The following is a 21,637-nucleotide window of genomic DNA, read 5'->3' as shown; positions in this document are numbered from 1 at the left end:
ATTATCTGTATTCCTCTTTTTAAACCTAATTTGAACACCTGACTTTAAACAGATTCTACTGGCTTGAAAAATTACCCTTACTCCTTAATCTTAAATGAACTTTGAGACAACTGTGAGCAAAGTCCAGTTTTTGTCATCAATAAGTATTTATTCCTAGCCCTGGCCAGGTAGCTCAGTTGGTTGGAGCATCATCCCATATACCAAAAGGTTGCGGGTTGGATCCCTGATCAGAACACATATCTAGGTTATAGGATTGATCACAGCCAGGGTACGTACGGGAGGCAACTGATTAATGTTTCTCTCCTCACCACCCGCTTCCCCCCACTTTCTATCTAAAATTAGTAAAAATATCCTCAGGTGAAGATTAAAAAATCAGAAATGAATAAATAAATCCTTATTTCCCAAAGAGGGCACAGCATCATAAAATCTACAGTGAAAATTACAGTGTAAATTAAATGGGGCCTGTATCAGGAGGTAAAAAACTCAAATGCCTGTCAAGCCAGGCAGATTATATATAAATAAGTACATTAAATATGAAGAAAACCCCCCAAAAACCCCTAATTATCTTGTTGAGGGTGGGCTCCTTATAGTTCAGGCCTCCTCTTTCCCCCACGAGGTGAGTGTTCTAAGAAACCATCTGTATCAGTGCACCAGCTGGTGGAGTTGTGAGAGGCTACATTCAGCTTCCGTGAATTTTTTTGAAGACTCTTTCTAGCATTTGCCCATTTCATGATGGATGATTTACGAGCACACCTGCCCACACTGTGCTGAGTGTTCAGAAGTTTTTGACTCAAAAGTGCATGACCCTCGTGCCCTACCCTCCCTATTCACCCACTCCTGTCCCAAGTGTCTTTTTTTGTTTCTCTGGATAAAATAAGTCCTCAGAAGGAGGACTTATTGCCGATGTGAAAGAGATGAAACAAAAAACAGCAGAAGCTCTAAAAGGCATCAAAAGTGATTAGTTCAAAAATTGTTTTGAGCAGTGGAATAAATGTCTCAGTAGGTATATTGCATCAAATGGACAGTACTTGGAAAGGGACTAAAGTTTAAACATGTAAGAATATGCAAATTTTTATTAATAAATTCTGGGGTTTTTGGGTCCCCCCTTGCATGTGGACGTGTGTGTGTATCCACAGGCAAACAAACGACAGTCACGCACAGTTAAAATGCTGAGACTTTGGGGGGAAAAATGTTGAGACTCTGAGATCAAGGAACAGCTGAGTTGGGTTAATTCCTTCCTGCTTTCTTACTTAACTCTGAGAGGAAGCAGCGGGTGCCGTCAGGATGTATACAGAGGAATGTCAACCATGTCTAGTGGTCAGGAAAGACTCCTCTGATGATGTCGGTTGATATGGCAAAGGGCAAGGAGGGAAACTAGGGAAGGTTCTCAAGAGAGGGAAGATCATAAGGTGGAGCACAGGATAACAGGAGAGAGGTTTGTTGTGGCCAGAATGATAGGAACAGGACAGGGAGAGTGCTGCTAGAACCGTCTGCAAGGAAATTTCGGGTTTTATTCTGTACATAATGGGTAGTCAAAATGATTTGAAGCAGGAAAACAACAAGATCAACTGGAATTCTATTTTAGGAAGATTTGCCTGGCAGCAGTACAGAATAAATAGAAAAAGACTATAAGCAAAGAGATCAGTTTATAATTTATTGTAGCCTCTGGCCAGTGGGTTTAGAAGTAATAAAGGTCTGTGCTAATCGAATGGCATTAGGAAAAGAGAAGAACAGATAAGGCAAGACATACTAAAATAGTAAAAAAATAAATGAACTTGGACTTCCGGCAAGATGGAGGAATAGGTGGACGCACCGTACCTCCTCGCACAACCAAGACTAGAACAACAATAATTTACAACAATAATTTGCAGACAGAATAATGCCCAGAACCAACAGAGGATTTATCTGAATGGAAGTTGGACAGCCAAGAAGTTGAAGTACACCCGTACATCCAGACTGGTAGGAGACAACGAGCCGGGCGGCGTGGGGCTGGCGTGGGTCGGAGGCGCGCGGAGGTCGGGGAAATTTGGCGCAAAATCGGCACAACAGCCATCCGGGGAGTAAGAACGCAGCGGTGACCCCTGAGTACGCAAGCTGCGGCTGGCAGACCCAGAGGGGCAGCGATTGTGGACCAGGGCAGAACTCGAAGCCCGGGAGCCCAGAGAAGGGTCTGAGCTCAGGAGAACGGAACTACCGCCATTGTTCCCTCCCGTCCCTGCCCCCGCCCCCGCCCCCGCCCCCACATATAACGTCACAATCTAGCGACTGGGGTACCCGGCCCCAGTGAACACCTAAGGCTCCGCCCCCCCACCGTAACAAGAGTGACCAGACCGGAAAAAAAAAAAAAAAGGAGAGACAGGGAAAGATATGTTTTCAACAGAGCAGATCAGTCCCCCAGGACTCATCCTTTTGAGCGACCAAGAAATAGCCAATTTATCAGATGCACAGTTCAAAACACTGGTGATCAGAAAGCTCACGGAATTGATTGATTTTGGGCACTATTTAGATGAAAGGATGCAGGTTACCATAAAAGAGATGCAGGAAGATATGCGGAGGAGAGCCAATAGTGAAAGGAAGGAATCTGAGTCTCAAAACAATACAGTGGACCAGAAGGAAGACAGAATCAACCAAGCAGGAAAGCATGATGAAATGAGAATTCAAAAAATCGAGGAAAAGATTAAGAGCATCCAGGACACCTTTAAACGTTCCAATATCCGAATTATAGGGGTACCAGAATCAGAAGGGGAAAAGCAACAAATTGAGCACGTATTTGAACAAATAATAAAGGAGAACTTCCCCAATCTGGCAAAGGGAACAGTATTCCAAGAAATCCATGAAGCTCAGAGAGCCCCAAAGAAGTTGGACCCAAGAAGAAACACACCAAGGCACATCATAATTACATTAGCCAAGGTAAAAACGAAGGAGAGAATCCTAGAAGCAGCAAGAGATAAGGGGACAGTCACCTACAAAGGAGTTCCCATCAGACTGTCAGCTGATTTCTCCAAAGAGACCTTACAGGCAAGAAGGGACTGGAAAGAAATATTCCAAGTCATGAAAGACAAGGACCTACATCCCAGATTGCTCTATCCAGCAAAGCTCTCATTTAGAATGGAAGGGAAGATAAAGTGCTTTTCAGATAAGGTCAAGTTAAAGGAGTTCATCATCACCAAGCCCTTATTTTATGAAATGCTAAAGGGACTTCTCTAAGAAAAGAAGATAAAGAAAAGACATGTATAGTAAAAGGACAGCAAACACACAATTATTAACAACCACGCCTAAAGCAAAAGCAAAAGAAACTAAGTAAACAACTAGAACAGGAACAGAACCACAGAAATGGAGGGCACATGGAGGGCTAGCAGCAGGGGCGTGGGAGGAGGAGAGAGGGGGAAAAGGTATAGAGAATAAGTAGCATAGAATGTAGGTTGAAAATAGATAGGGGGAGGGCAAGAATAGTATGGGAAATGTAGAAGCTAAAGAACTCATAAGTATGATATATGGACATGAACTAAAGGGGGGAAACGTGGGTGGGAGGGGGGTACAGGGTAGAGGGGAGAGAAGGGGGGAAATGGGACAACTGTAATAGCATAATCAATAAAATATTAAAAAAAATAAAAATAAATGAACTTGGCAATTCATAAATAATTAAAACGTGAACACACAGAGAAAATGATTCCAGCAACAGAAAAGGGGAATCACAGAAATAGAAACACGCCTGGGAGGGAAGATAGTAAGTTCAGTGTAGGATGTCAACAGGGAATCCAGGAAATGAAGGAAGACGTACTTCCAAGGACAGCACTTACGTAACAGATGGCTGCCAGCTCCTGCCGGGTATAGGCCTTTTCTACCAGACCTTGAGCCTTGGCGGGGCTGACACCATGGTCATAAACTGTAAACTTGGTCCCCATGAGGTTGGATCTAGAATCAAAAGAAAAAGTCACCATAATCATCTATATTTTTTCCTCTTACACAAACACAGTCTAGGAGAGGTCTGTAACAGAATGGAAGCCTATCTGCCTGTTCTCGAAATGTCTAAGTGTTCCTCATCACTTTTTCAAAGATCTCTCATTAAAACAAAGAAAGGACTTAGATGTTCTTTTAACTTCTTTGTCTTTAGATTACAATATTAATATTAATAGATTATCATTTACAAATGCTCATTGTAAAAAAGATATGGGTTATCTTGAAACTACACTGTCAACCTAAAAATAAAAGGCCAAAGTGAGAGGCAACAGCATTTATTTGAGATCAAAAAAAGAATAGCTATTCAGAAAGCACTGATTCAGGCAGAAGCCCAAATAGTATTCTGATTAGGAGACAAAGGCAAGAGTTATTTATGAGAAAGGGAAAGGGAACTATTACATCAATACAAGTAAGGCACTGCTATTGGTGCAGATAAGCTAACACAGTGACACTAATTCTAAATAATGGCTTTAATTTTTAGTCCTACAGTCATCAGTTTAGTAGTCATAATATCTGCTTTCTTGTTATCTTTGCACAATACATTTTTTGACCCAGTCCAAAGGTTATTCTGTCCAGTTTTAACATTCCAAAGGTTTGAGGCATAAGACAATGCAAGTCAATTGCTCTGGGATGGCAGCTCCAACTCCTCCTTTTTTTATCCCAAACACATTTTTTTCATTGCTTTTAGAGGGAAACGGAAAGAGAGAGAGAGACATCAATGTGAGAGAAAACATCTATTGGTTGCCTTCTCCTACACACCCTCAGCAGGGATTGAACCCGCAACCTGCCCTGACAGGAAACTGATCCATGACTTTTCAGTCTATGGGTCTTTTCGCTCCAACAACTGAGTCATACTGGCCAGGACCCTGACTTCATTTTTAAAGTAATTCCATTTATATTATTTTTTACAACAGGAATAAAAGTATAAGAAAGAATAGGACAGTGATATAAGGATGCTCTCACCTGAGTTTGCCAATATAACTTTCTCCTTCACGAGATAAATCCGTTGGATCGGTAGAGATAAGGTAATTGGATGTTTTGCTCTTTTTTCGCTTTCTACCTGCAAGAAGAAATATCTGGAAAAAAAAAGTCAGTCAAAAATGAAGTCAGTAAAATCACTATGGTTTATTTTGTCTACTTATTTAGTAAATGTTTAGCAATGTCTATCCAGTACCAAGCAGTCAAATCTTTTTTTGTTTATTATTATTATTAAACAAGCTTAAGTCACTTTAATTTTTCTTGTATAGACTGTACAGTGGCCACAGCTGGCCCCTGGGTCCTGTGCATGGAGACTCTGGTTTGGGTCTTTACAAGATGGTGAACTCCTGCTGGGGAGACTTGATGAATATGTTTTCCTTCCAGAGGTTGGGGGTGAGATAGCAGTGGGTCTTGAAGCCGGCATCAAAGCTGGCCTTGGTAAAATTGCCTGGGGTGGCAGTGTAGCCCCTGCTCAAGGTGTAGCAGTCCTCGATGCTGCCCATCAGCAGCAGCTTCTTGGGTGCAGGAGCTGAGACAATGCCACTGCCCCTGGCAGTGGGGATGAGGCCACTAACACAGAGCAGCACTGGCCAGGCACCTTGCAAGGGGCAGTGTTGGGCTTGCCAACCAGTAGCCTCGCCATACAAGGACAATGGAGAGCATGAAAGCCCCATGAATGGCAGTGGCTACTTACTTCTAACATGTAATGCCCAGACTAACATGTCTGTTCTGATTCCCAATGGCAATAAATGTCTTGAACCTGGTCTGCATTTACACAGACATAATCTTCAAAACCTCATTCTTGAGGGATGCCCGGAAAAACCAACACTTCAGATTCCCTGATGGACAGGCAGAAGAGAGAGATCCCTTTCAGGGAACTGATCATGTCTATGACCAGAGGACCAAGCTTAGTGAGGGGCACCCACTCCTTGTCCTCGGCCTTGCCTCACAAACTCCATGGTCTTGATCCCCAGCTTAGACAGAAGCCACCAAGGCCTCCCATTCCAGGGCCCCCAGGATGATCTCACCCTGTCTCAGCACCAGTGTTGTCACCATCTGGTGTTTTCTTGGAGAAGACCAATCCGTGTGGGTCTTTATGCCCTTTCCATAATAACCCTCAAAATGCTTCTAAGAATTCACGAGCAGTGTTTCCCAACTGTGCAACTTTTCTAAGTTTGGTAGCTTTGTTCTCCACATAACTATTTACAACTTTGTCCCTAAAACCTCCAGTGACTTTTTAAAAAAGCTTCATCCAATTCCATAAATAAGAGTCTTTCCAACTTTAAGAGAGACAGGATCCTAAATACCTATCCTTCCCATTCTTTATTACAACTGCATTCCTAATATTCCTTTTGGTATTTTGTTGGGGGGGGGGGGTGCGTGTGTTTTTTAAATTTTTGTGACTTCAGTATTATGAACAGCCTCATATTTATGCTTTCTTGCTAAACCCTACCAGACTTGGACCATAATGGGAAGCAGAAGAGTGCTAGTATATGCCAAGGGGAGACTTTGGAATCACAAACATGTGGGTCTGAATCTGGTTCTGCCACTTACTGGTGTGATCTGGGACAGGATATCACTTCCTAAACCTCAGTTACCTTGTCCGTAAAGCAGGGATATAAATCTCATCTTACTGGGCTGTCATAAGGATTATAAGTGATAATGAAGCATGTAGCACATGCCTAATACATCATAAACACTCAACAAATAGTGCTCATAATAACAATGATATCTACTATCATAATCTAATTTCTAGGATCCTTAAATCATCCACTTAGACCTGGTATTAATACAAAATACACTGTTCATTAGCAGATATTAAACTGTCTCAAACTTAGGTACAAAAGTAAATTAGAATTTCTAGGGTAGAAACAAGACTTTTCACTTGTATATTCTTCTATATTTCCAATTTATCCTATTCCCTAAAACTTGTTCTTTCTTCCACAATGTCATTTTCTACCATAATAAAAGTAAAAACTAAAGAGCACACAGTAACGGCCCCTATCCCAAAAAAGGAACAGAGGTAAAATAAATTACATTCAAATATTCTCTTCCACTTTCTTTCTTTTTTTTTTTTTAAAGATTTTATTTATTTATTTTTAGAGAGGGAAGGGAGGGAGATAGATAGATAGAGAGAGAGAGACATCAATGTGCGGTTGCTGGGGGTTCTGGCCTGCAACCCAGGAATGTACCCTGGCTGGGAATCGAACCTGGGACACTTCGGTTCCCAGCCCGCGCTCAATCCACTGAGCTACGCCAGCCAGGGCTACACTTTTTTACATTCAGAATAAAACTCTTTTTTGTGGTGTGGAGTGAGATTTTTGCCTATTGGATTATGAGCTCTTTGAAAATAGTGAGAACATAGCAGCTGGCAATTAATAAACACAATCTATTACTTCCAGCTGCCCTGGTATAATACCAATGTTATTTCCCTATCACAAGACCCATCAAACAATCTTTTCCCACATTCTTCCCCCCCTTTCTCAAGATTTGTCTTAAAAACCAGTTCTCAGGTTCTGTCTAGGAATGTCAGCTGGTTAGAGAGCACTGTCCCAGTAGGCTAAGATTGTGGGTTTGATCCCTGGTCACATACAAGAATCAATCAGTGAACACATTAAAAAGTGCAACAGCAAATCAGTAATAACCAGAATCAATTCTCATACCTTCCGATTTTCATCCTTTTCCAAGTGCATATAGTAAGTGGGGAAGAGACCCCGATCCATTCCTTTTTTATCCCTGGTTATCCGACACTTGACTGTGATGCCTCGAGGAGCAGGACTATAAGCAAAGTCCTCTAAATTCTCTACTTCTCCCAGCTGGTTATCATTTTGTTGGGCTGAAGTACCGGAAGCTCCTGTATCCTGAAAGAATAGCTATATATGAGTAAGAGGCAGGGTCAGAAACACCTGGTATTCTCTTTGAGCAACACTGCATGGATAAAATAACATTGATTTATCCCTATGTCTTCAGTCTTCTGACAAAATAATGGAAAACTCTGAGAAGTTAAGTATATGGATATTGGGAGTAATGAAGGAGCTTAAGTACAAAAATGGGAGATAGCTTCACAATAGCTGGCTTGAGACATAAGAAATTTAGAGAGGTTATGAACTTTAAATTTGAGCTTAAATCTTTTGAAGCAACTCACTCCATAATGGTATTTAAACACTGAAGATATATTTGGGAAATAGTTAAATTAGCTCCAAAGGAAGAAATTTCAGAACTACACACTGTGGTTGATTTCTGGCTGGGTGCGGAACTGGGTCTTTCTGCCTCTGAACGTGATGAATGAGATCTTAATTTTTTTCCTTCTTCTTCCCCATCAGTCTCTTCATCAAAGTTCAAACTACCTGAGATACCTGGTGGAAAAGGAAGAACTGTCAACAAAACTGGTTTAAAAAAGAAATCTTTGAACCAAAGAGAATTTTAATTTTCTTGTTTAAAACATTCTAAACTATTCTGACGGAAAACACAGCTACTTTATCCAAATTTTGACAATTCTTTCTTCACATTCTCACTCAGATGCATACCTTGTCTTTTCTTCCCAATGTTGCCACCCTAATTTAGCTCTTTAAGATATGTGTGTGGGAAAAATATCTTCAAATCATGCATCTGATAAAGGATTAATATCTAGACTAAACAAAGAACTCCTATAATTCAATAACAACAAACAACCCAATTCAACAATGAGTAAAGGACTTGAATAAACATTTCTCCAAAGAAGATCTGTAAATGGCCAATAAGCACCTGAAAACATGCACACCACTAATCATTACTGAAATGCAAACCACAATCACAATGAGATACTATTCACAAGCATTGTAATGGCTGTTATCAAAAACAAGCAAACAAACCAAAAAACAAGCACTGGCCAGGTAGCTTAGATGGTTAGAGCCAAGGCTGCAAGTTCAATCCCTGGTCACAGCACATCCAAGAACTGACCAATGAAATTTTATAAGTAAGTGGGACAACAAATCAATGTCCGTCTGTCTGTCTGTCTCTCTCTCTCTTAAAAAAATAATAAAAAATACATAAAAGTTTTTTTAACTAAATATTGGTGAGGATGTGGAGAAATTGGAACCTCATGCATTGTTGGTGGCAATTTAAAATTGTGCAGCCACTGTGGAAAACACGGTGGTTCCTAAAAAAATTAGAGTTACCATATGATCCAGCAATTCTATTTCTGAGTATATACTCAAAAGCAGAGACTCAAACAGATACTTGTACACCAATGTTCATAGCAGCAGCATTCACAATATTCAAAAGGTGGAAACAACATGAATATCCATCCACTGATGAACAGATAAGTTGTGGTATATACATAAAGGTACTATTATTCAGCCATAACAAGGGATGAAGTACTGATACCTGCTACAACATAATGAACCTTTGAAAACTTTATGTTGAGTGAGAAAAGCCAATCAGAAAGGACCACATAGTGCATGATTCTATTTATATGAAATGTCAGGAATAGGGCCCTGGCTGGTGTGGCTCAGTGGATTGAGCACTGGCCTGCGAACCAAAGGGTCACCGGTTCGATTCCTAGTCAGGGCACATGCCTGGGCTGTGGGCCAGGTTGGGCCCCCGGTAGGGGGTGTGCAAGAGGCAACCACAGTGATGTTTCTCTACCTCTCTTTCTCCTACCCTTCCAAATAAATAAAAATAAAATATATATATAAAAAAAAGAAATGTCAGGAATAGGCAAATCTAGACGTAGAAGTAGAATGGTAGTTGCCTGTGGTTGTAGGGGTTGGAAAGAAATAGAAAGTGATTGCTAATAGGTACGAGGTTTCTTTTGGGAATCACGAATAGGTTCTAAAATTGATTGTAATGATGGTTGCAGACCTCTGTGAATATACTAGAAACCAATGAATCTGTTCACTTTAAATGGGTGAATTGTGTGGTATGTGAATTATATCTCAATAAAGCTATCGTAAAAACATTATTTGCCTTGGCCAGGTGCCTCAGTTAGTTGCTTGGAGCATCATCCACTACACCAAAAGACTGCAGGTTTAACTTCCAGTCGGGAACATACCTAGGCTGAGGACTCGATCCCAGTTAGGGTAAGAACAGGAGCCTACTGATCCATGTTTCTCTCTTACATCAATGTTTCTCTCTCTCTCCCCCCACCCCCTTCCTCTCTCTCTCTAAAATAAACAGGAAGCAGCCCTTGACCATCAGCAGATGAGTGGATAAAACTATGGGACACTTATATAATGGAATACTATTCAGCTGTAAAAAATTAAAAAGTTTTACCCTTTACAACAGTATTATGAACCTAGACAACATTATGCTAAATGAAACAAGCCAGGCAGAGAAAGACAAATACCATATGATTTCACTCATATGTGGAATCTAATGAACAAACAACTAACTAGGAAAACAGAGATGGACTCATAGATAGCAAGCAGGATGACAGCTAAGGGAGAGGAGGATAGGGAGTGGAAGGATTGAGCAAAAAGGAAGGATAACTCATGGACATGGACAACAGTGTGGTGATTGCGGGAGGAGAGAGGTATAAGGGGATTACTGGAAATTAAAAATACAACAAAATCACTTCTGGCCAAGATGGAGGTATATAAGTAGATAATACTTTGCCTCCTCGCACAACCAAAAGAAGGACAACAACAAATTTAAAAACAAAAAATAACCAGAACTGCCAGAAAATTCAACTATATGGAAATCCGATAATCAAGGAATTAAAAAAGAAACACTCATCCAGACCAGTAGGAGGGGCAGAGACAGGCGGCTGGGCAAAGTGGGTGGTCCCACTTGTGTGCAGATAAACTGGAAGGAACAACTGGGAAGTGAAACAGACCACACAGCCCAGGGTTCCAGGTACAGAGAAATGAAGCCTCAAAACTTCTGTCTGAAAAAACCTTTGGGATTTGAGATAGCAAGAGAAACTCCTAGCCTCACAGGAGTTCCTTAGAGAGACCCACAGGATCCTAGAATGTACACCAACCCCCCCACCCAGGAATCAGCACCAGATGGGCCCAATTTGCTTGTGGGTAGCGGGTGAAGTGACTGAAAGCCAGCAGGAGAGCTGAGCAAGCAGCATTGTTCCCTCTCTGACCCCTCCCTCCCATAGAGTGCCACAACAGAGCAACATGGGTTGCCCTGCCCTGGTGAACACCTGAGGCTCTACCCTTTGCTATGTAACAGGTGGGCCAAGACAAAGAAATAGGGCCCAAATGAAAAAACAGATCAAAGCTCCAAAAACACAACTAAGTGATGAAGAGACAGCCAATCTATCAAATGCAGAGTTCAAAACACTGGTAATCAGGATGCTCACAGAAATAGTTGAGTATGGTCACAAAATAGAGGAAAAAGTGAAGGCTATACAAAGTGAAATAAAGGAAAATGTACAGGGAACCAACAGTGAAGGGAAGGAAACCGGGACTCAAATCAACGATTTCGACCCGAAGGAAGAAACATTCAACCAGAACAGAATGAAGAAATAGCAATTCAAGAAAATGAAGAAAGGCTTAGGAACCTCCTGGAAAACTTAAACATTCCAACACCAGAATCATAAGGGTGCCAGAATGAGAACAACAACAGCAAGAAACTGAAAACTTATTTGAACAAATAATGGAAGGAGAACTTCGCCAATTTAGCAAAGGAAATAGACTTCCAGGAAGCCCAGAGAGTCCCAAAGAAGTTGGACCCAAGGAAGCACATACCAAGGCACATCATAATTACATTATTCAAGATGAAAGAAAAGGAGAGAATCTTAAAAGCAACAAGAGAAAAGGAGACAGTTACCTACAAAGGAGTTCCCATAAAGACTGTCAGCTGATTTCTCAAAAGAAACCTAACAGGCAAGAAGGGGCTGGAAAGAAGTATTCCAAGTCATGAAAGGAAAGGACCTACATCCAAGACGACTCTATCCAGCAAAGCTTTCATTTAGAATGGAAGGGCAGTTACAGTGCTTCCCAGATAAGGTCAAGTTAAAGGAGTTCATCATCACCAAGCCCTTATTATATGAAATGTTAAAGGGGCTTATCTAAGAAAAAGAAGATGTTCAAAAATATGAACAATAAAATGACAACAAACTCACAAGTATCAACAACTGAACCTAAAAAATATGAAAAACAAAAACAAGCCAAGCAAACAACTAGAACAGAATCACAGAAATAAAGATCACATGGAGGGTTATCAGCAGCGAGGGGGAGGTAGGAGAATGGGGGAAAAGATACAGGGAATAAGAAGCATAAATGGTAGGTATAAAGTAGACAGGGGGAGATTAAGAATAGTATAGGAAATGGAAAAGCCAAAGAACTTACATGTACAACTCAAGAACTTATATGGACATGAACTAAGGTGGGAGAATGATGTTGGGAGGTCAGGTATAAGGCAGAAGGGAACAAAGAGGAGGAAAAAAATTAGACAACTGTAACAGCATAATCAATAAAATGTATTTTTAAAAAATTAAAAAATAGATAAACAAAAGTCATTCTAAGTCAAAAAAATAAACATATACTCAGATGAGGATTAAAATATAAAAAATTATTTGGTTTGTAAAGGACTTTATTTTGTTTTCTAAAATTTTGTGGGAGGTTTTTGGTAGCAGAAAGTCATAAAACTCTTGGATCTCACTATCATATGGTAACTTCACTTAGTACTATGTTTTGAAATGCCATTGTTATACCAAGAACTCTGTTTATACAAATATATGTCTTAAAATGGAGATCAGCCCTGGCCAGTGTGGCTCAGTTGGTTGGAGTATCGTCTCATAAACCAAAAGACTGTGGGTTTGAATCCTGGTCAGAGCACATGCCGAGGCTGTGGGTGCTGTCCTGGTTTGGGTGTGTGGGAGAGGCAACCAATCCACGTTTCTCTCTCACACCGATGTTTTTCTCCTCTCTCTCCCTTCCCTTCCCCCCTCTCCCTAGAATTAATGAGCATGCTCTTGGATGAAGACAAAAAGAGAAAAATGAAAAAGACAGAGAGCAAAGATTTCTCCCAAACTTGTAAGACAAGCAGATTGGATCCACTTGAGGGATATAATCTGCCAAACTGACACTTCTTAGATCCTGATCAAGAGTGCATTTAATGGGTTACTTTAACACACAAACTGTTGAGACATGAAAAGGCACTGATGTATCTGGCACTGAGGGGCCAATTCTTAGAAAGAACACAGCAGTAACTTAGTAGGGCAGTGAAGGAGAGAGAATTAGATAGGAAGGGAGAAAGAACTAGACTAGGGATCACAAAGTCTAGGTCTACCACTATTCAGCTAGATAACTTGGGGTAATTTACCTTTTGGTTAAACTGAGAAGTTCTCTTTGCTCTTCTCTTCTTGTGATAATAGTGGTTATAAAGTAATAATAGGGAAGTACCATGATCACACTCATATTACAGACAGGGAAACTGAGGTACAGAAAAGTTGTTTTCCCCCTTTGCCAGTCAGATGTGGCAGAGTTGAGATTCAAAACCAAGCAAGCTGGCTCCAGCGTTATGTTGTAATCCATTCCACTACACTGCCTCACCACACCCACACTCTGGTCATCTGTCCCAGTCTGCACAAACACACCTTGTTTTTATAGCTAATGCCTTTGCACATGTTATTTCTTCTGCCCAAGTTTGCCACCTAAACTATCAGTGTGATCTTGGACAAATTACTTAGCCTCTTTCTTAGAACAAATTTTCTTATACGTAACATGGAGACTAATAATATATAAACTCCTCAAAGTACTGTTCCAAGTATTAAATTAATTGAGATAATGTATGTCAAATGCCTGGCATACCAAAGACATTCAGAAATGTCAGTCTCCAGCTGCTGCAGAGGCGACACCAGTGCACAGGAGGATGTGTGTCCCCCACAGGAAAGTTAATCACTACTTTCCTGTGATATCTTTCTTGTCCCTTTTTCATTGCCCTGGCAGTGTAATTCCCTCTCTCTCTTAATTTTACTCTGGCATACTCCATGTTATAACTCTAGGATAGGCCATCAGCCAAACCACCTCCTAAGCTATTTTCCTGCTTTCCAGACCTGTCCCATTTCCCATTTATTCTTTATACTGCTGAGTAATTTTTCTACAGCCCAAATCTGATATGATTTCTCAGCTTAAAATCCCTCATTGGCTCCTATTACTCTTCAGATAAAGCCCAAATTCCAAATGTGGCTTATAATGTCACATAACATCAGAGCCCATTTACCTCTCCAGACTCATCTCTCCACATTCCCCTTCTAAAACCTCATCACATCATACTCTCAGCTACAGCCATTTTGAACTTGCCAGCTCCTTTTCCTGAATCAGGCTCTAGCTTAGACATCACTTTTTCTGGAAAGCTTTCTCAATCCTCAACTCTGGGTTAGACACCTCTCTCCATGCTCTCTTTGCTATTTAAGGGCACGAAGTCTCAATCAAAATGAATGCTCCATGGGGGCAGAACCATGTTTACTATTGTATCCTAAGTGCTTAGAACAATGACCGATATATAGTATTTATGTACTCAGTACATGGTTCCTAAATGAATGAATGTGTGAACTTGTCTGAATGTACATCTTTTCTAAAATCTGTAGTATAATCTTGTGATTCATACAGCCCAGGACCTAGCAATGCCTACCTATTACAAAGTAAGCATCCCGTATATATTAATTCATTATTGGGCTTCTGTCTTCTCATCTGAAAAGGAGACACTTAATTCCTTCTCTTATATAATTATTTTTCTAAGAAGGAAAGAAGACTAAAAGGGATGTCTGAAATGCACAGGAATGTTTATGAAAATGGTAACTTCAAATGGCAGAAAGTAGGCTCTAGTCAAAAAAGTATTAGCTTATACTTCATAGTTGTCTCAAGTATTTAAAGAGTTGTCATTGGAAACTGGTTGAAATTGTAGGTTGTTTTTAATTTTCATAAAAACAAACCAGCATTATAAGATAAAAAAAAGTGTTAAATACATTTTGGTCCATACGTGTTTCCATTAAGCTGGCTATTCATCTTTCCCCTTATCACTAGATCAATATAAACTGTGAAACAGAAGCACAGTACGGGACTTGATTGGCAACCTTGTCAAAGGAAGAGGGTAGGAACTAAACATAAAATATCAAAAAGAAATAGTCATATATAGTAGCTAATGCTGCTGATATTTCACATTTGATTTCATTATCTTATTTTTCTTAGGCCATAGGATAAACACTAACTACTATCACTGACAATGACCAATTCGTTCTCAGATGTCAAAGGTGCCTAACACTGTCACCTCTGCAAAGCCCTAAGTCACATTACAAGCAAGCTGAGTCATCTAAATTGTTAATCAAAAAGGAAGCAAAGTAAAAGATTATAAATGGCTAACACAATTAAACTGCCTTAAAATCATGACCAACCCTCACCATGTTTTTGGAGAATCTCCTGAAGATCTGGCTTAGAAGCAGTATCCAAAGTGCTTTCCCCATCAACGCTTCCTTCAGTATCCTCTTCTGTAGCAGAAGAGCCAACTGAGAGAACATGAAATTTGGTTTCCAAATCTTGAACATCTGGCTTCAGGAAAGCAGCTGGACCATCAATGCCTAGGGGCCAAAAGAGGGAAAAAAGAGAAAGTATAATCTACTATTGAGCTGTGTGCGACTGGTATAAGTAATTAGAATTAAGAACCACCAAATCATTTCACTTCTCCTCTTTTCTAAAAACCCCCGAGGACATTTGTTAAAAGAGTAATCCTGGACTGGTCTTCATTTTATTAACATGCTGACTCTTACTAAAGGAAAATATACTTGATGTTGCCTTGAGAAACTTAAGAATGAGACTATGGAAACAAACTAGGTCCCCCAAAGTTCAGATCCCATACAAGTCAGTAGCTCAGGGGGCTTGATTTAGACATTCTTAATCCTATTCTCCCTTCTTCCTCTCATCATCTCAGATGATCCTTTGAGTCTATCTATCGGAAAAATGGATGCTCTCTACATACTCCTGGCTTCAAAGTTAACTCTGCTCCTCAAATAGACTATTTTGGACTAATTCATTTGGCATCTAAAAATATCAGTTCTAGGGTGGACATTAACTTTACAGCATCTTCTACTGATTCGATCATTGCTTTTATTCTAACTCAAAGACCCAGAATTTTATTATAAAAATTTATGAAGGTACCCAATGACAATGCTAACATTGTTCCTTTGATCCGCCTAAGAATCCTCCTGCCTTCCTCAGGGTTATGAAAACTGTGCCCCAAAAGTAAGAGATGCTGCCTAAATACACACCATGTAGGATGACATTATTGTGAGGGGTATGAGGTTCCACCAAAGGAGTTTGCTCTTCACAACCTCTTGGCTTTGACCGACGTAGCCTGGCTTCTGGATTCGGCTGTACCATGAGTGGCTCCAGGCGCTTTTTTCTCTGTTTCTTCTCCAGGAGTGCTCGCTAGGAAAAAATTTTGATATTATAGCCAGGAAAGTTATGATAAGGCCTATCTACTTTGAACATTTATAATGTTTCACTGATTCTTACACAAAATCCTTGTGAACTAATTTTCCCATTTATGAGAAAATTGAGGCAAAGAGAGGGACAAAGATTAATTAATTTAATAAATATTTATTAGACCTAAAAGACTGCATACTGTGTTTATCTGTCCAGGCATTGGTATTTTATCCTCATTTTAATTTTCTGTATTTCTTTCATTATTTTACTATTATTTTATTGTGTAAACTTCTTTGTGGAATAACATTGAGTAAAAATATGACAGTCTAAGGTCTGCAGTAGATGAAGGTCTGGCAGGTGGGAGCCAATGAAGAGATGTATGATTTTCTATTCTTTGGAGTCAAAGGACTACTGAATTCTTACTCATAATAGGTCCAGATTAGAAACAGCCCAAATATCCATCAAGAGGAGAGTTAATGAACTGTGGTATTACCATATGAATGGAATTTTACACATCAACAAAGAGATCAAACTAGTGATACATACTACAACATGGAAAGACTCCCCCCCACCACCACAGACACTTGCTGAGTAGAAGCAGCCAGACACAAAAGAGTACATACTGGATGATTCCATTTATATCAAGTCCAAGAACAGGCAAAGCAAACAAACTAACTGAAGGTGATGGAAATCAGAGAGTAACTATTGTGGGGCAGGGACATTTTCATGGGAAGTTGCAAGAAGAAACATTGTAGGGTCCTAAAAATGTTCTGTATCATGAACTGAGCTGTTGATATTGAGTGTATGCACATATAAAAAATCATCCAGGTGTAGATTTCAGATTAGTACACTTTGAACACCTTCCTGTATGTATAAACCCACCCCCAAAACAGAACAGCTAATAATACAAAAATAATAATATTTACTGAGCACCCATATTAATAATGATACAAATGCACTCCATGATCCAAGTCTACGTAACATATATGTAGTAATTATCATATTATTATCAACACAAGTTTATATAAACACATAAGCATGGGTAAAAGATAAAATAACATGAAAAGACATTCTCTGGGTGGTAGAATTAAATAATTAATTTCCTTTTTCTTCTTTTCTTTTTTTTAATCCTCACCTGAGGATATGTTTATTGATTTTAGAGAGAAGGGGATAGAGACACTGACATGAGAGAGAAACACTGATCAGTTGCCTCCCATACATACCCTGACTGGGGACCAAACCCACAACCTAGACATGTGCCCTGACCAGGAATTGAACCCGCAACTTTTGGTGCATGGGACAACGCTCCAACCAACTGAGACATCTGGCCAGCACTTTCTAAGTTTTCTGTATTTTTAATTTTTCTTACCTTTGTGATTGAAAGAAAAATAAAATTTATTATAATCTAAACCCAAAATTATTTTCATGTTTTAATTAGCAAAAGAACAATAACTTTTCCTTTTTTGTTCATTTTTATGTATTAAACAAATTAGAGCAAAGGACTAGAAGAAAAAAAATAAGAGCTGAAACACTGAAAATAGAAAGCAATCAATTTATGGATAAAAGAAGATAAGGAACATGGTAGAAAGAAAAGTCAGAAAAAAAGCATGTGAGACTATGAGAAAAATATCCAACAAGATGGAAAGGAAGGTACTGGCACATACATTATTTTTAAGCTTTGGCAAATAAGGCTTTATAATACATAGAAATTATTATGGTTCTGGGATGTCTCAGAATAGGAAAGTACCAAGTCTCAAGCTAAAAAATTAAGCCATTATTTAAAAGCAAAGATATTTTAACCTACTTTATTGTTTCTTAGGCAAAAAGCTAACTATTTACTTTTATTCATTAATACTGCTTTTAAAAAGCACCAGTAACAAGAAGAATTTCTCCAAGAGGTGAGACCATCTATGGGAAAGGAAATGTGTTTTCCTGAACTGGCCTCATGAAAACTTGCAGATAAATTCAGAAGACACAGAAGAAATAGGACTATTTTTACCCAACTTTGTTTACAGCAGGTCCTCGAACAACATCATTTCATTATAATGTTGAAGGGATGCATAGGAACTTAACTCTTGTTTATATCAATTAGCCTATGGTAAAACTGGTTTTGCTATATGCCATTTTGCTTAAAGTTGCAGAACCTATTGAGGATATTAAGTGAGGATTTACTGTACAAGAAAAAGAAGAGAAAATTTAGAGCAAGATGAGAGGAATAACTGGGGTTTTGGAGATTATTTTGAAACTCATGAATTAATATGAATAGATGGACCTTAATGTACCAGGAACACTAAATACACAGGAGATTATAATGCGGTCCTCCTCATAGAATTTACTGATAAGGTTCTTCTAGCATCTGAGAAATCTTGTATAATGCATGAAAAGTAACCTGCTTGAAGATATGGTAACTATGAAGTATAAAGACAGGAGAAATTGCCACATCTTACCTACACGGCCACAGCTGTTTAGTGTTACGCAGTCTCCTAACTGAAACAACGGATGAAACAGAAACACAAGCAACGGCTACTCCTATTAACATACGTAAAGAAAAAATGTCCTATAGAAAAGGAGTATTCTGTTTGTGGTCTAGAAAAGGGAAACCAAAGAGCTAGAATTTGACAAAAGAGTTTTTTATCCAGCCTGTCCAAGAAAGAGAAATACTAAATTTGGTAGACAAGAATATTTTCTTTACTGGAAGATCTTACTCATTTTGAGCACAAGAAACTATGAAAGGCCTTGATGATCTAACTGTCCCTCAGTATGATCTAATTTTATTTCCTCTGATTCCTTGCTTTCCAATCAGCCTTCTAATTTTCATTTAACCTCTAAGGCATCAAATCCCCAATAACAGAGAATCATGTACAGTGGAGTTGAATGTACACTGGAAGAGTTAAGAGTTCTCATTGCAGATTAATGAAGTGATGTCTGCTTTCAGAACTGACTGTTGTGAGTTTAACTAGTGTGTTTGTGGTCTAGAATTCAAAGAGCCAAAGAGCTAGGTGTCACACATTACATCTAGAGTCAATGAAAAAAAAAAAAAAAAACCACATTCTTAGACCCTCAAAGAGCCAATTACACTCCTGATAAGATAGCTTATCAAGGTACCTGGTGAAACCTTTCTCTATCATGCTTAAACTCACTTACATCAACAATGCAAGGGGGCAAAAACAGGTGCTCTCTTTTTCTTGAGTACACCTGTGGCTCCCCCAACTCTGTTCTTTCCCCAGCATGTTTTTTGAGAGTCTGAACAAAATCTTTGGCTGGATAAACGAGCCTGAACTTGTTGGGCTCCAAAGATAAGGGGCACTTCCTTCCCCTAGCTCAAATCTCAAGTATTCTCATAGACAACTAAGAATCTATGTGAAGATGTCAAAGGGTATTCTGCATGATATGCAGGATCCATATAGGGAATTCCAATAATTGACTCATCCAGGGATGTGCACATAAAGGCTGGTCACCCAGCAGTCTGAGTCCTCATGGTTGTATTAGACAGCCGGGGAGAGAAACTGAGACACATAAGAGGACCGAGATGACTCGGGAAGTGAAAGCCCCTTGGAGCTCAACCCATAAGCAGCACACTTCAACCCACTACACAATATCCCTAGAAATTTTGTTCAGACGCTTCAGATGTCAAAATAAAACTAAAATTAGTTTGTTAAAAAAATGTAGATTCAAACTGTGAACTTCATAGCCACAAACTACTATATTAGAAAACTGAATGTATCCTATTATTGTCCAAGTTTGTAAATAGGAAACAAATTCACAAAATGTCTACTATGAAAATGAACAAACACAAACTTCATTTAAATGAAGTCAGGAGAGTGGAAGAGAACTCTCACACATGTCGCTCAGTGCACACCACTGACCCCAACAGTCAGTAGGTACCCTGCATCTCTGACAGAGGTGATACTACTTCCCTACCTCAGCAGGAAGAAGAGTCCTCCTTGTCTAGTAAGAGCTCAGCCAATGGGAGACTGCCATAACTCAGCCAATGAAAACTCACTAAAACTCACTATACTTCCAACTTCCGGTGTCCTCTCAGGGAATCTTCATTTATAACAGTCCCTTGCAAGTCCATAAAAGAGTGGTTCTTTATTTCTCTGCACATGCCCATGGTTTGCCATTAGACCAAATGTCCCAAACTGCAATTCCTTGTTGTCCCTAGTAAACCCACTTTTCTGGAGACATATCTGGCTATTCGTTTAAGGTAAACTTTATGTATGGGCAAATTGCCACTTGGTAAAAACTGTCACCCGATTTAGTTTTTTTTTTTTTCAGGTGCACCTACAGAAACCTTGTTATGACTTTTGCTTCCTCTTGATAGGGAAGTTCCACCATCTTCTCAGTGCTCTGCCAGGGCCATGGACCAACCCTGGGTGATCCAAGGATCTTACCAAACTATCCAATTGGTAGCAGCAATAGGCAGTGTGTATGAAGGGCAGGGACTTAATCAGTGCAAGCTATGACCCCCACTTACTGGAAATTTCTCGTTCTTGGGGAATAATTGCCAGCCCTGATCCCCATCACAAATAGAGTTCAGCGAGTTACCTGCGCCTGCCTGTGTAGGGCAGGGTGTAGGGCAGGCACACACTGAGCCCATCAGTGTACCAGCACGTGCAGCCCCAGACATCTAAGGGCATCACGGGCCTGTTATTGCTCAAGGCCACTTGTCCCTCTGAGAAGTTGGAATGATTCAGCATTCTAATCATCCTCTCAGAGTGTGGAAGGGGGAGAAGAGAAGTGTTAACGGAGTTTTAATATAACAATGTCAACTCCTATTTCATTTATGTTTTTTTAATCCTCACCTGAGGATATGTTTACTGATTTTATAGAGGAAGGGAGAGAGAGAGAGAGAGAGAGAGAGAGAACTATGGATGTGAGGAAAACATCAATTGGCTACTTCCTGTATGCGCTGTGACTGGGGACAAACTGGCAACCTTTTTTTTTTTTTTTTTTTTGTAATAGGCCAATACTCCAACCAACTGAGCCACCTGGCCAGGGCTCATTTATGTTTTACCTCCCCTAAGAAGCTAAGGATGCTTTAAAGGCTGCATACACAAAGGAGTTAGGAAGAGAACCAAAGGTTCAATGCCCTTTATGCAATTAAAATATGCTGCCTTCAGGATTAAGTGCTATATAATCTTTAAATTTCCCAATTCCCTTGGAAACTGAACAGTGACTCAAAGGATCTATTTTCTCCAGAATCTAATGATATGCTGTACTCTATTTTCCCTGGGGGCAAAGCATCAAATGGTGATTGATGGAGAAATAAATGAGGAAATAAAGGAGATTAGATGGAGGATGGGAATATTTCCATCAAAGGGCTTAACTCAGTAAAATAA

General features: G+C 39.7%; 1 protein-coding gene and 1 pseudogene across 1 annotated transcript in view; both read right to left on the bottom strand.

Moving 5' to 3' along the window:
- TULP3 (TUB like protein 3) overlaps window positions 1-21,637 on the bottom strand; it is an 86,941-nt gene that overhangs the window by 5,240 nt on the left and 60,064 nt on the right. Inside the window, exons 3-8 of the mRNA XM_028532751.2 lie at window positions 16,139-16,298; window positions 15,275-15,451; window positions 8,167-8,294; window positions 7,602-7,799; window positions 4,924-5,036; window positions 3,801-3,915 (exon numbers count right to left, since the gene is read on the bottom strand). Coding sequence (XP_028388552.1) covers window positions 3,801-3,915; window positions 4,924-5,036; window positions 7,602-7,799; window positions 8,167-8,294; window positions 15,275-15,451; window positions 16,139-16,298 — 891 coding nt within the window. The remainder of the gene's footprint in view (window positions 1-3,800; window positions 3,916-4,923; window positions 5,037-7,601; window positions 7,800-8,166; window positions 8,295-15,274; window positions 15,452-16,138; window positions 16,299-21,637) is intronic.
- Window positions 5,161-7,571, bottom strand: LOC118498968 (annotated as a pseudogene).

The sequence above is a fragment of the Phyllostomus discolor genome, chromosome 2 (genome assembly GCF_004126475.2).
Source record: "Phyllostomus discolor isolate MPI-MPIP mPhyDis1 chromosome 2, mPhyDis1.pri.v3, whole genome shotgun sequence".
NCBI classification, from domain to species: Eukaryota; Metazoa; Chordata; class Mammalia; order Chiroptera; family Phyllostomidae; genus Phyllostomus; species Phyllostomus discolor.
The sequence above is the reverse complement of the archived record's forward strand: the minus strand, read 5'-3'. Positions and strand labels throughout refer to the sequence as shown.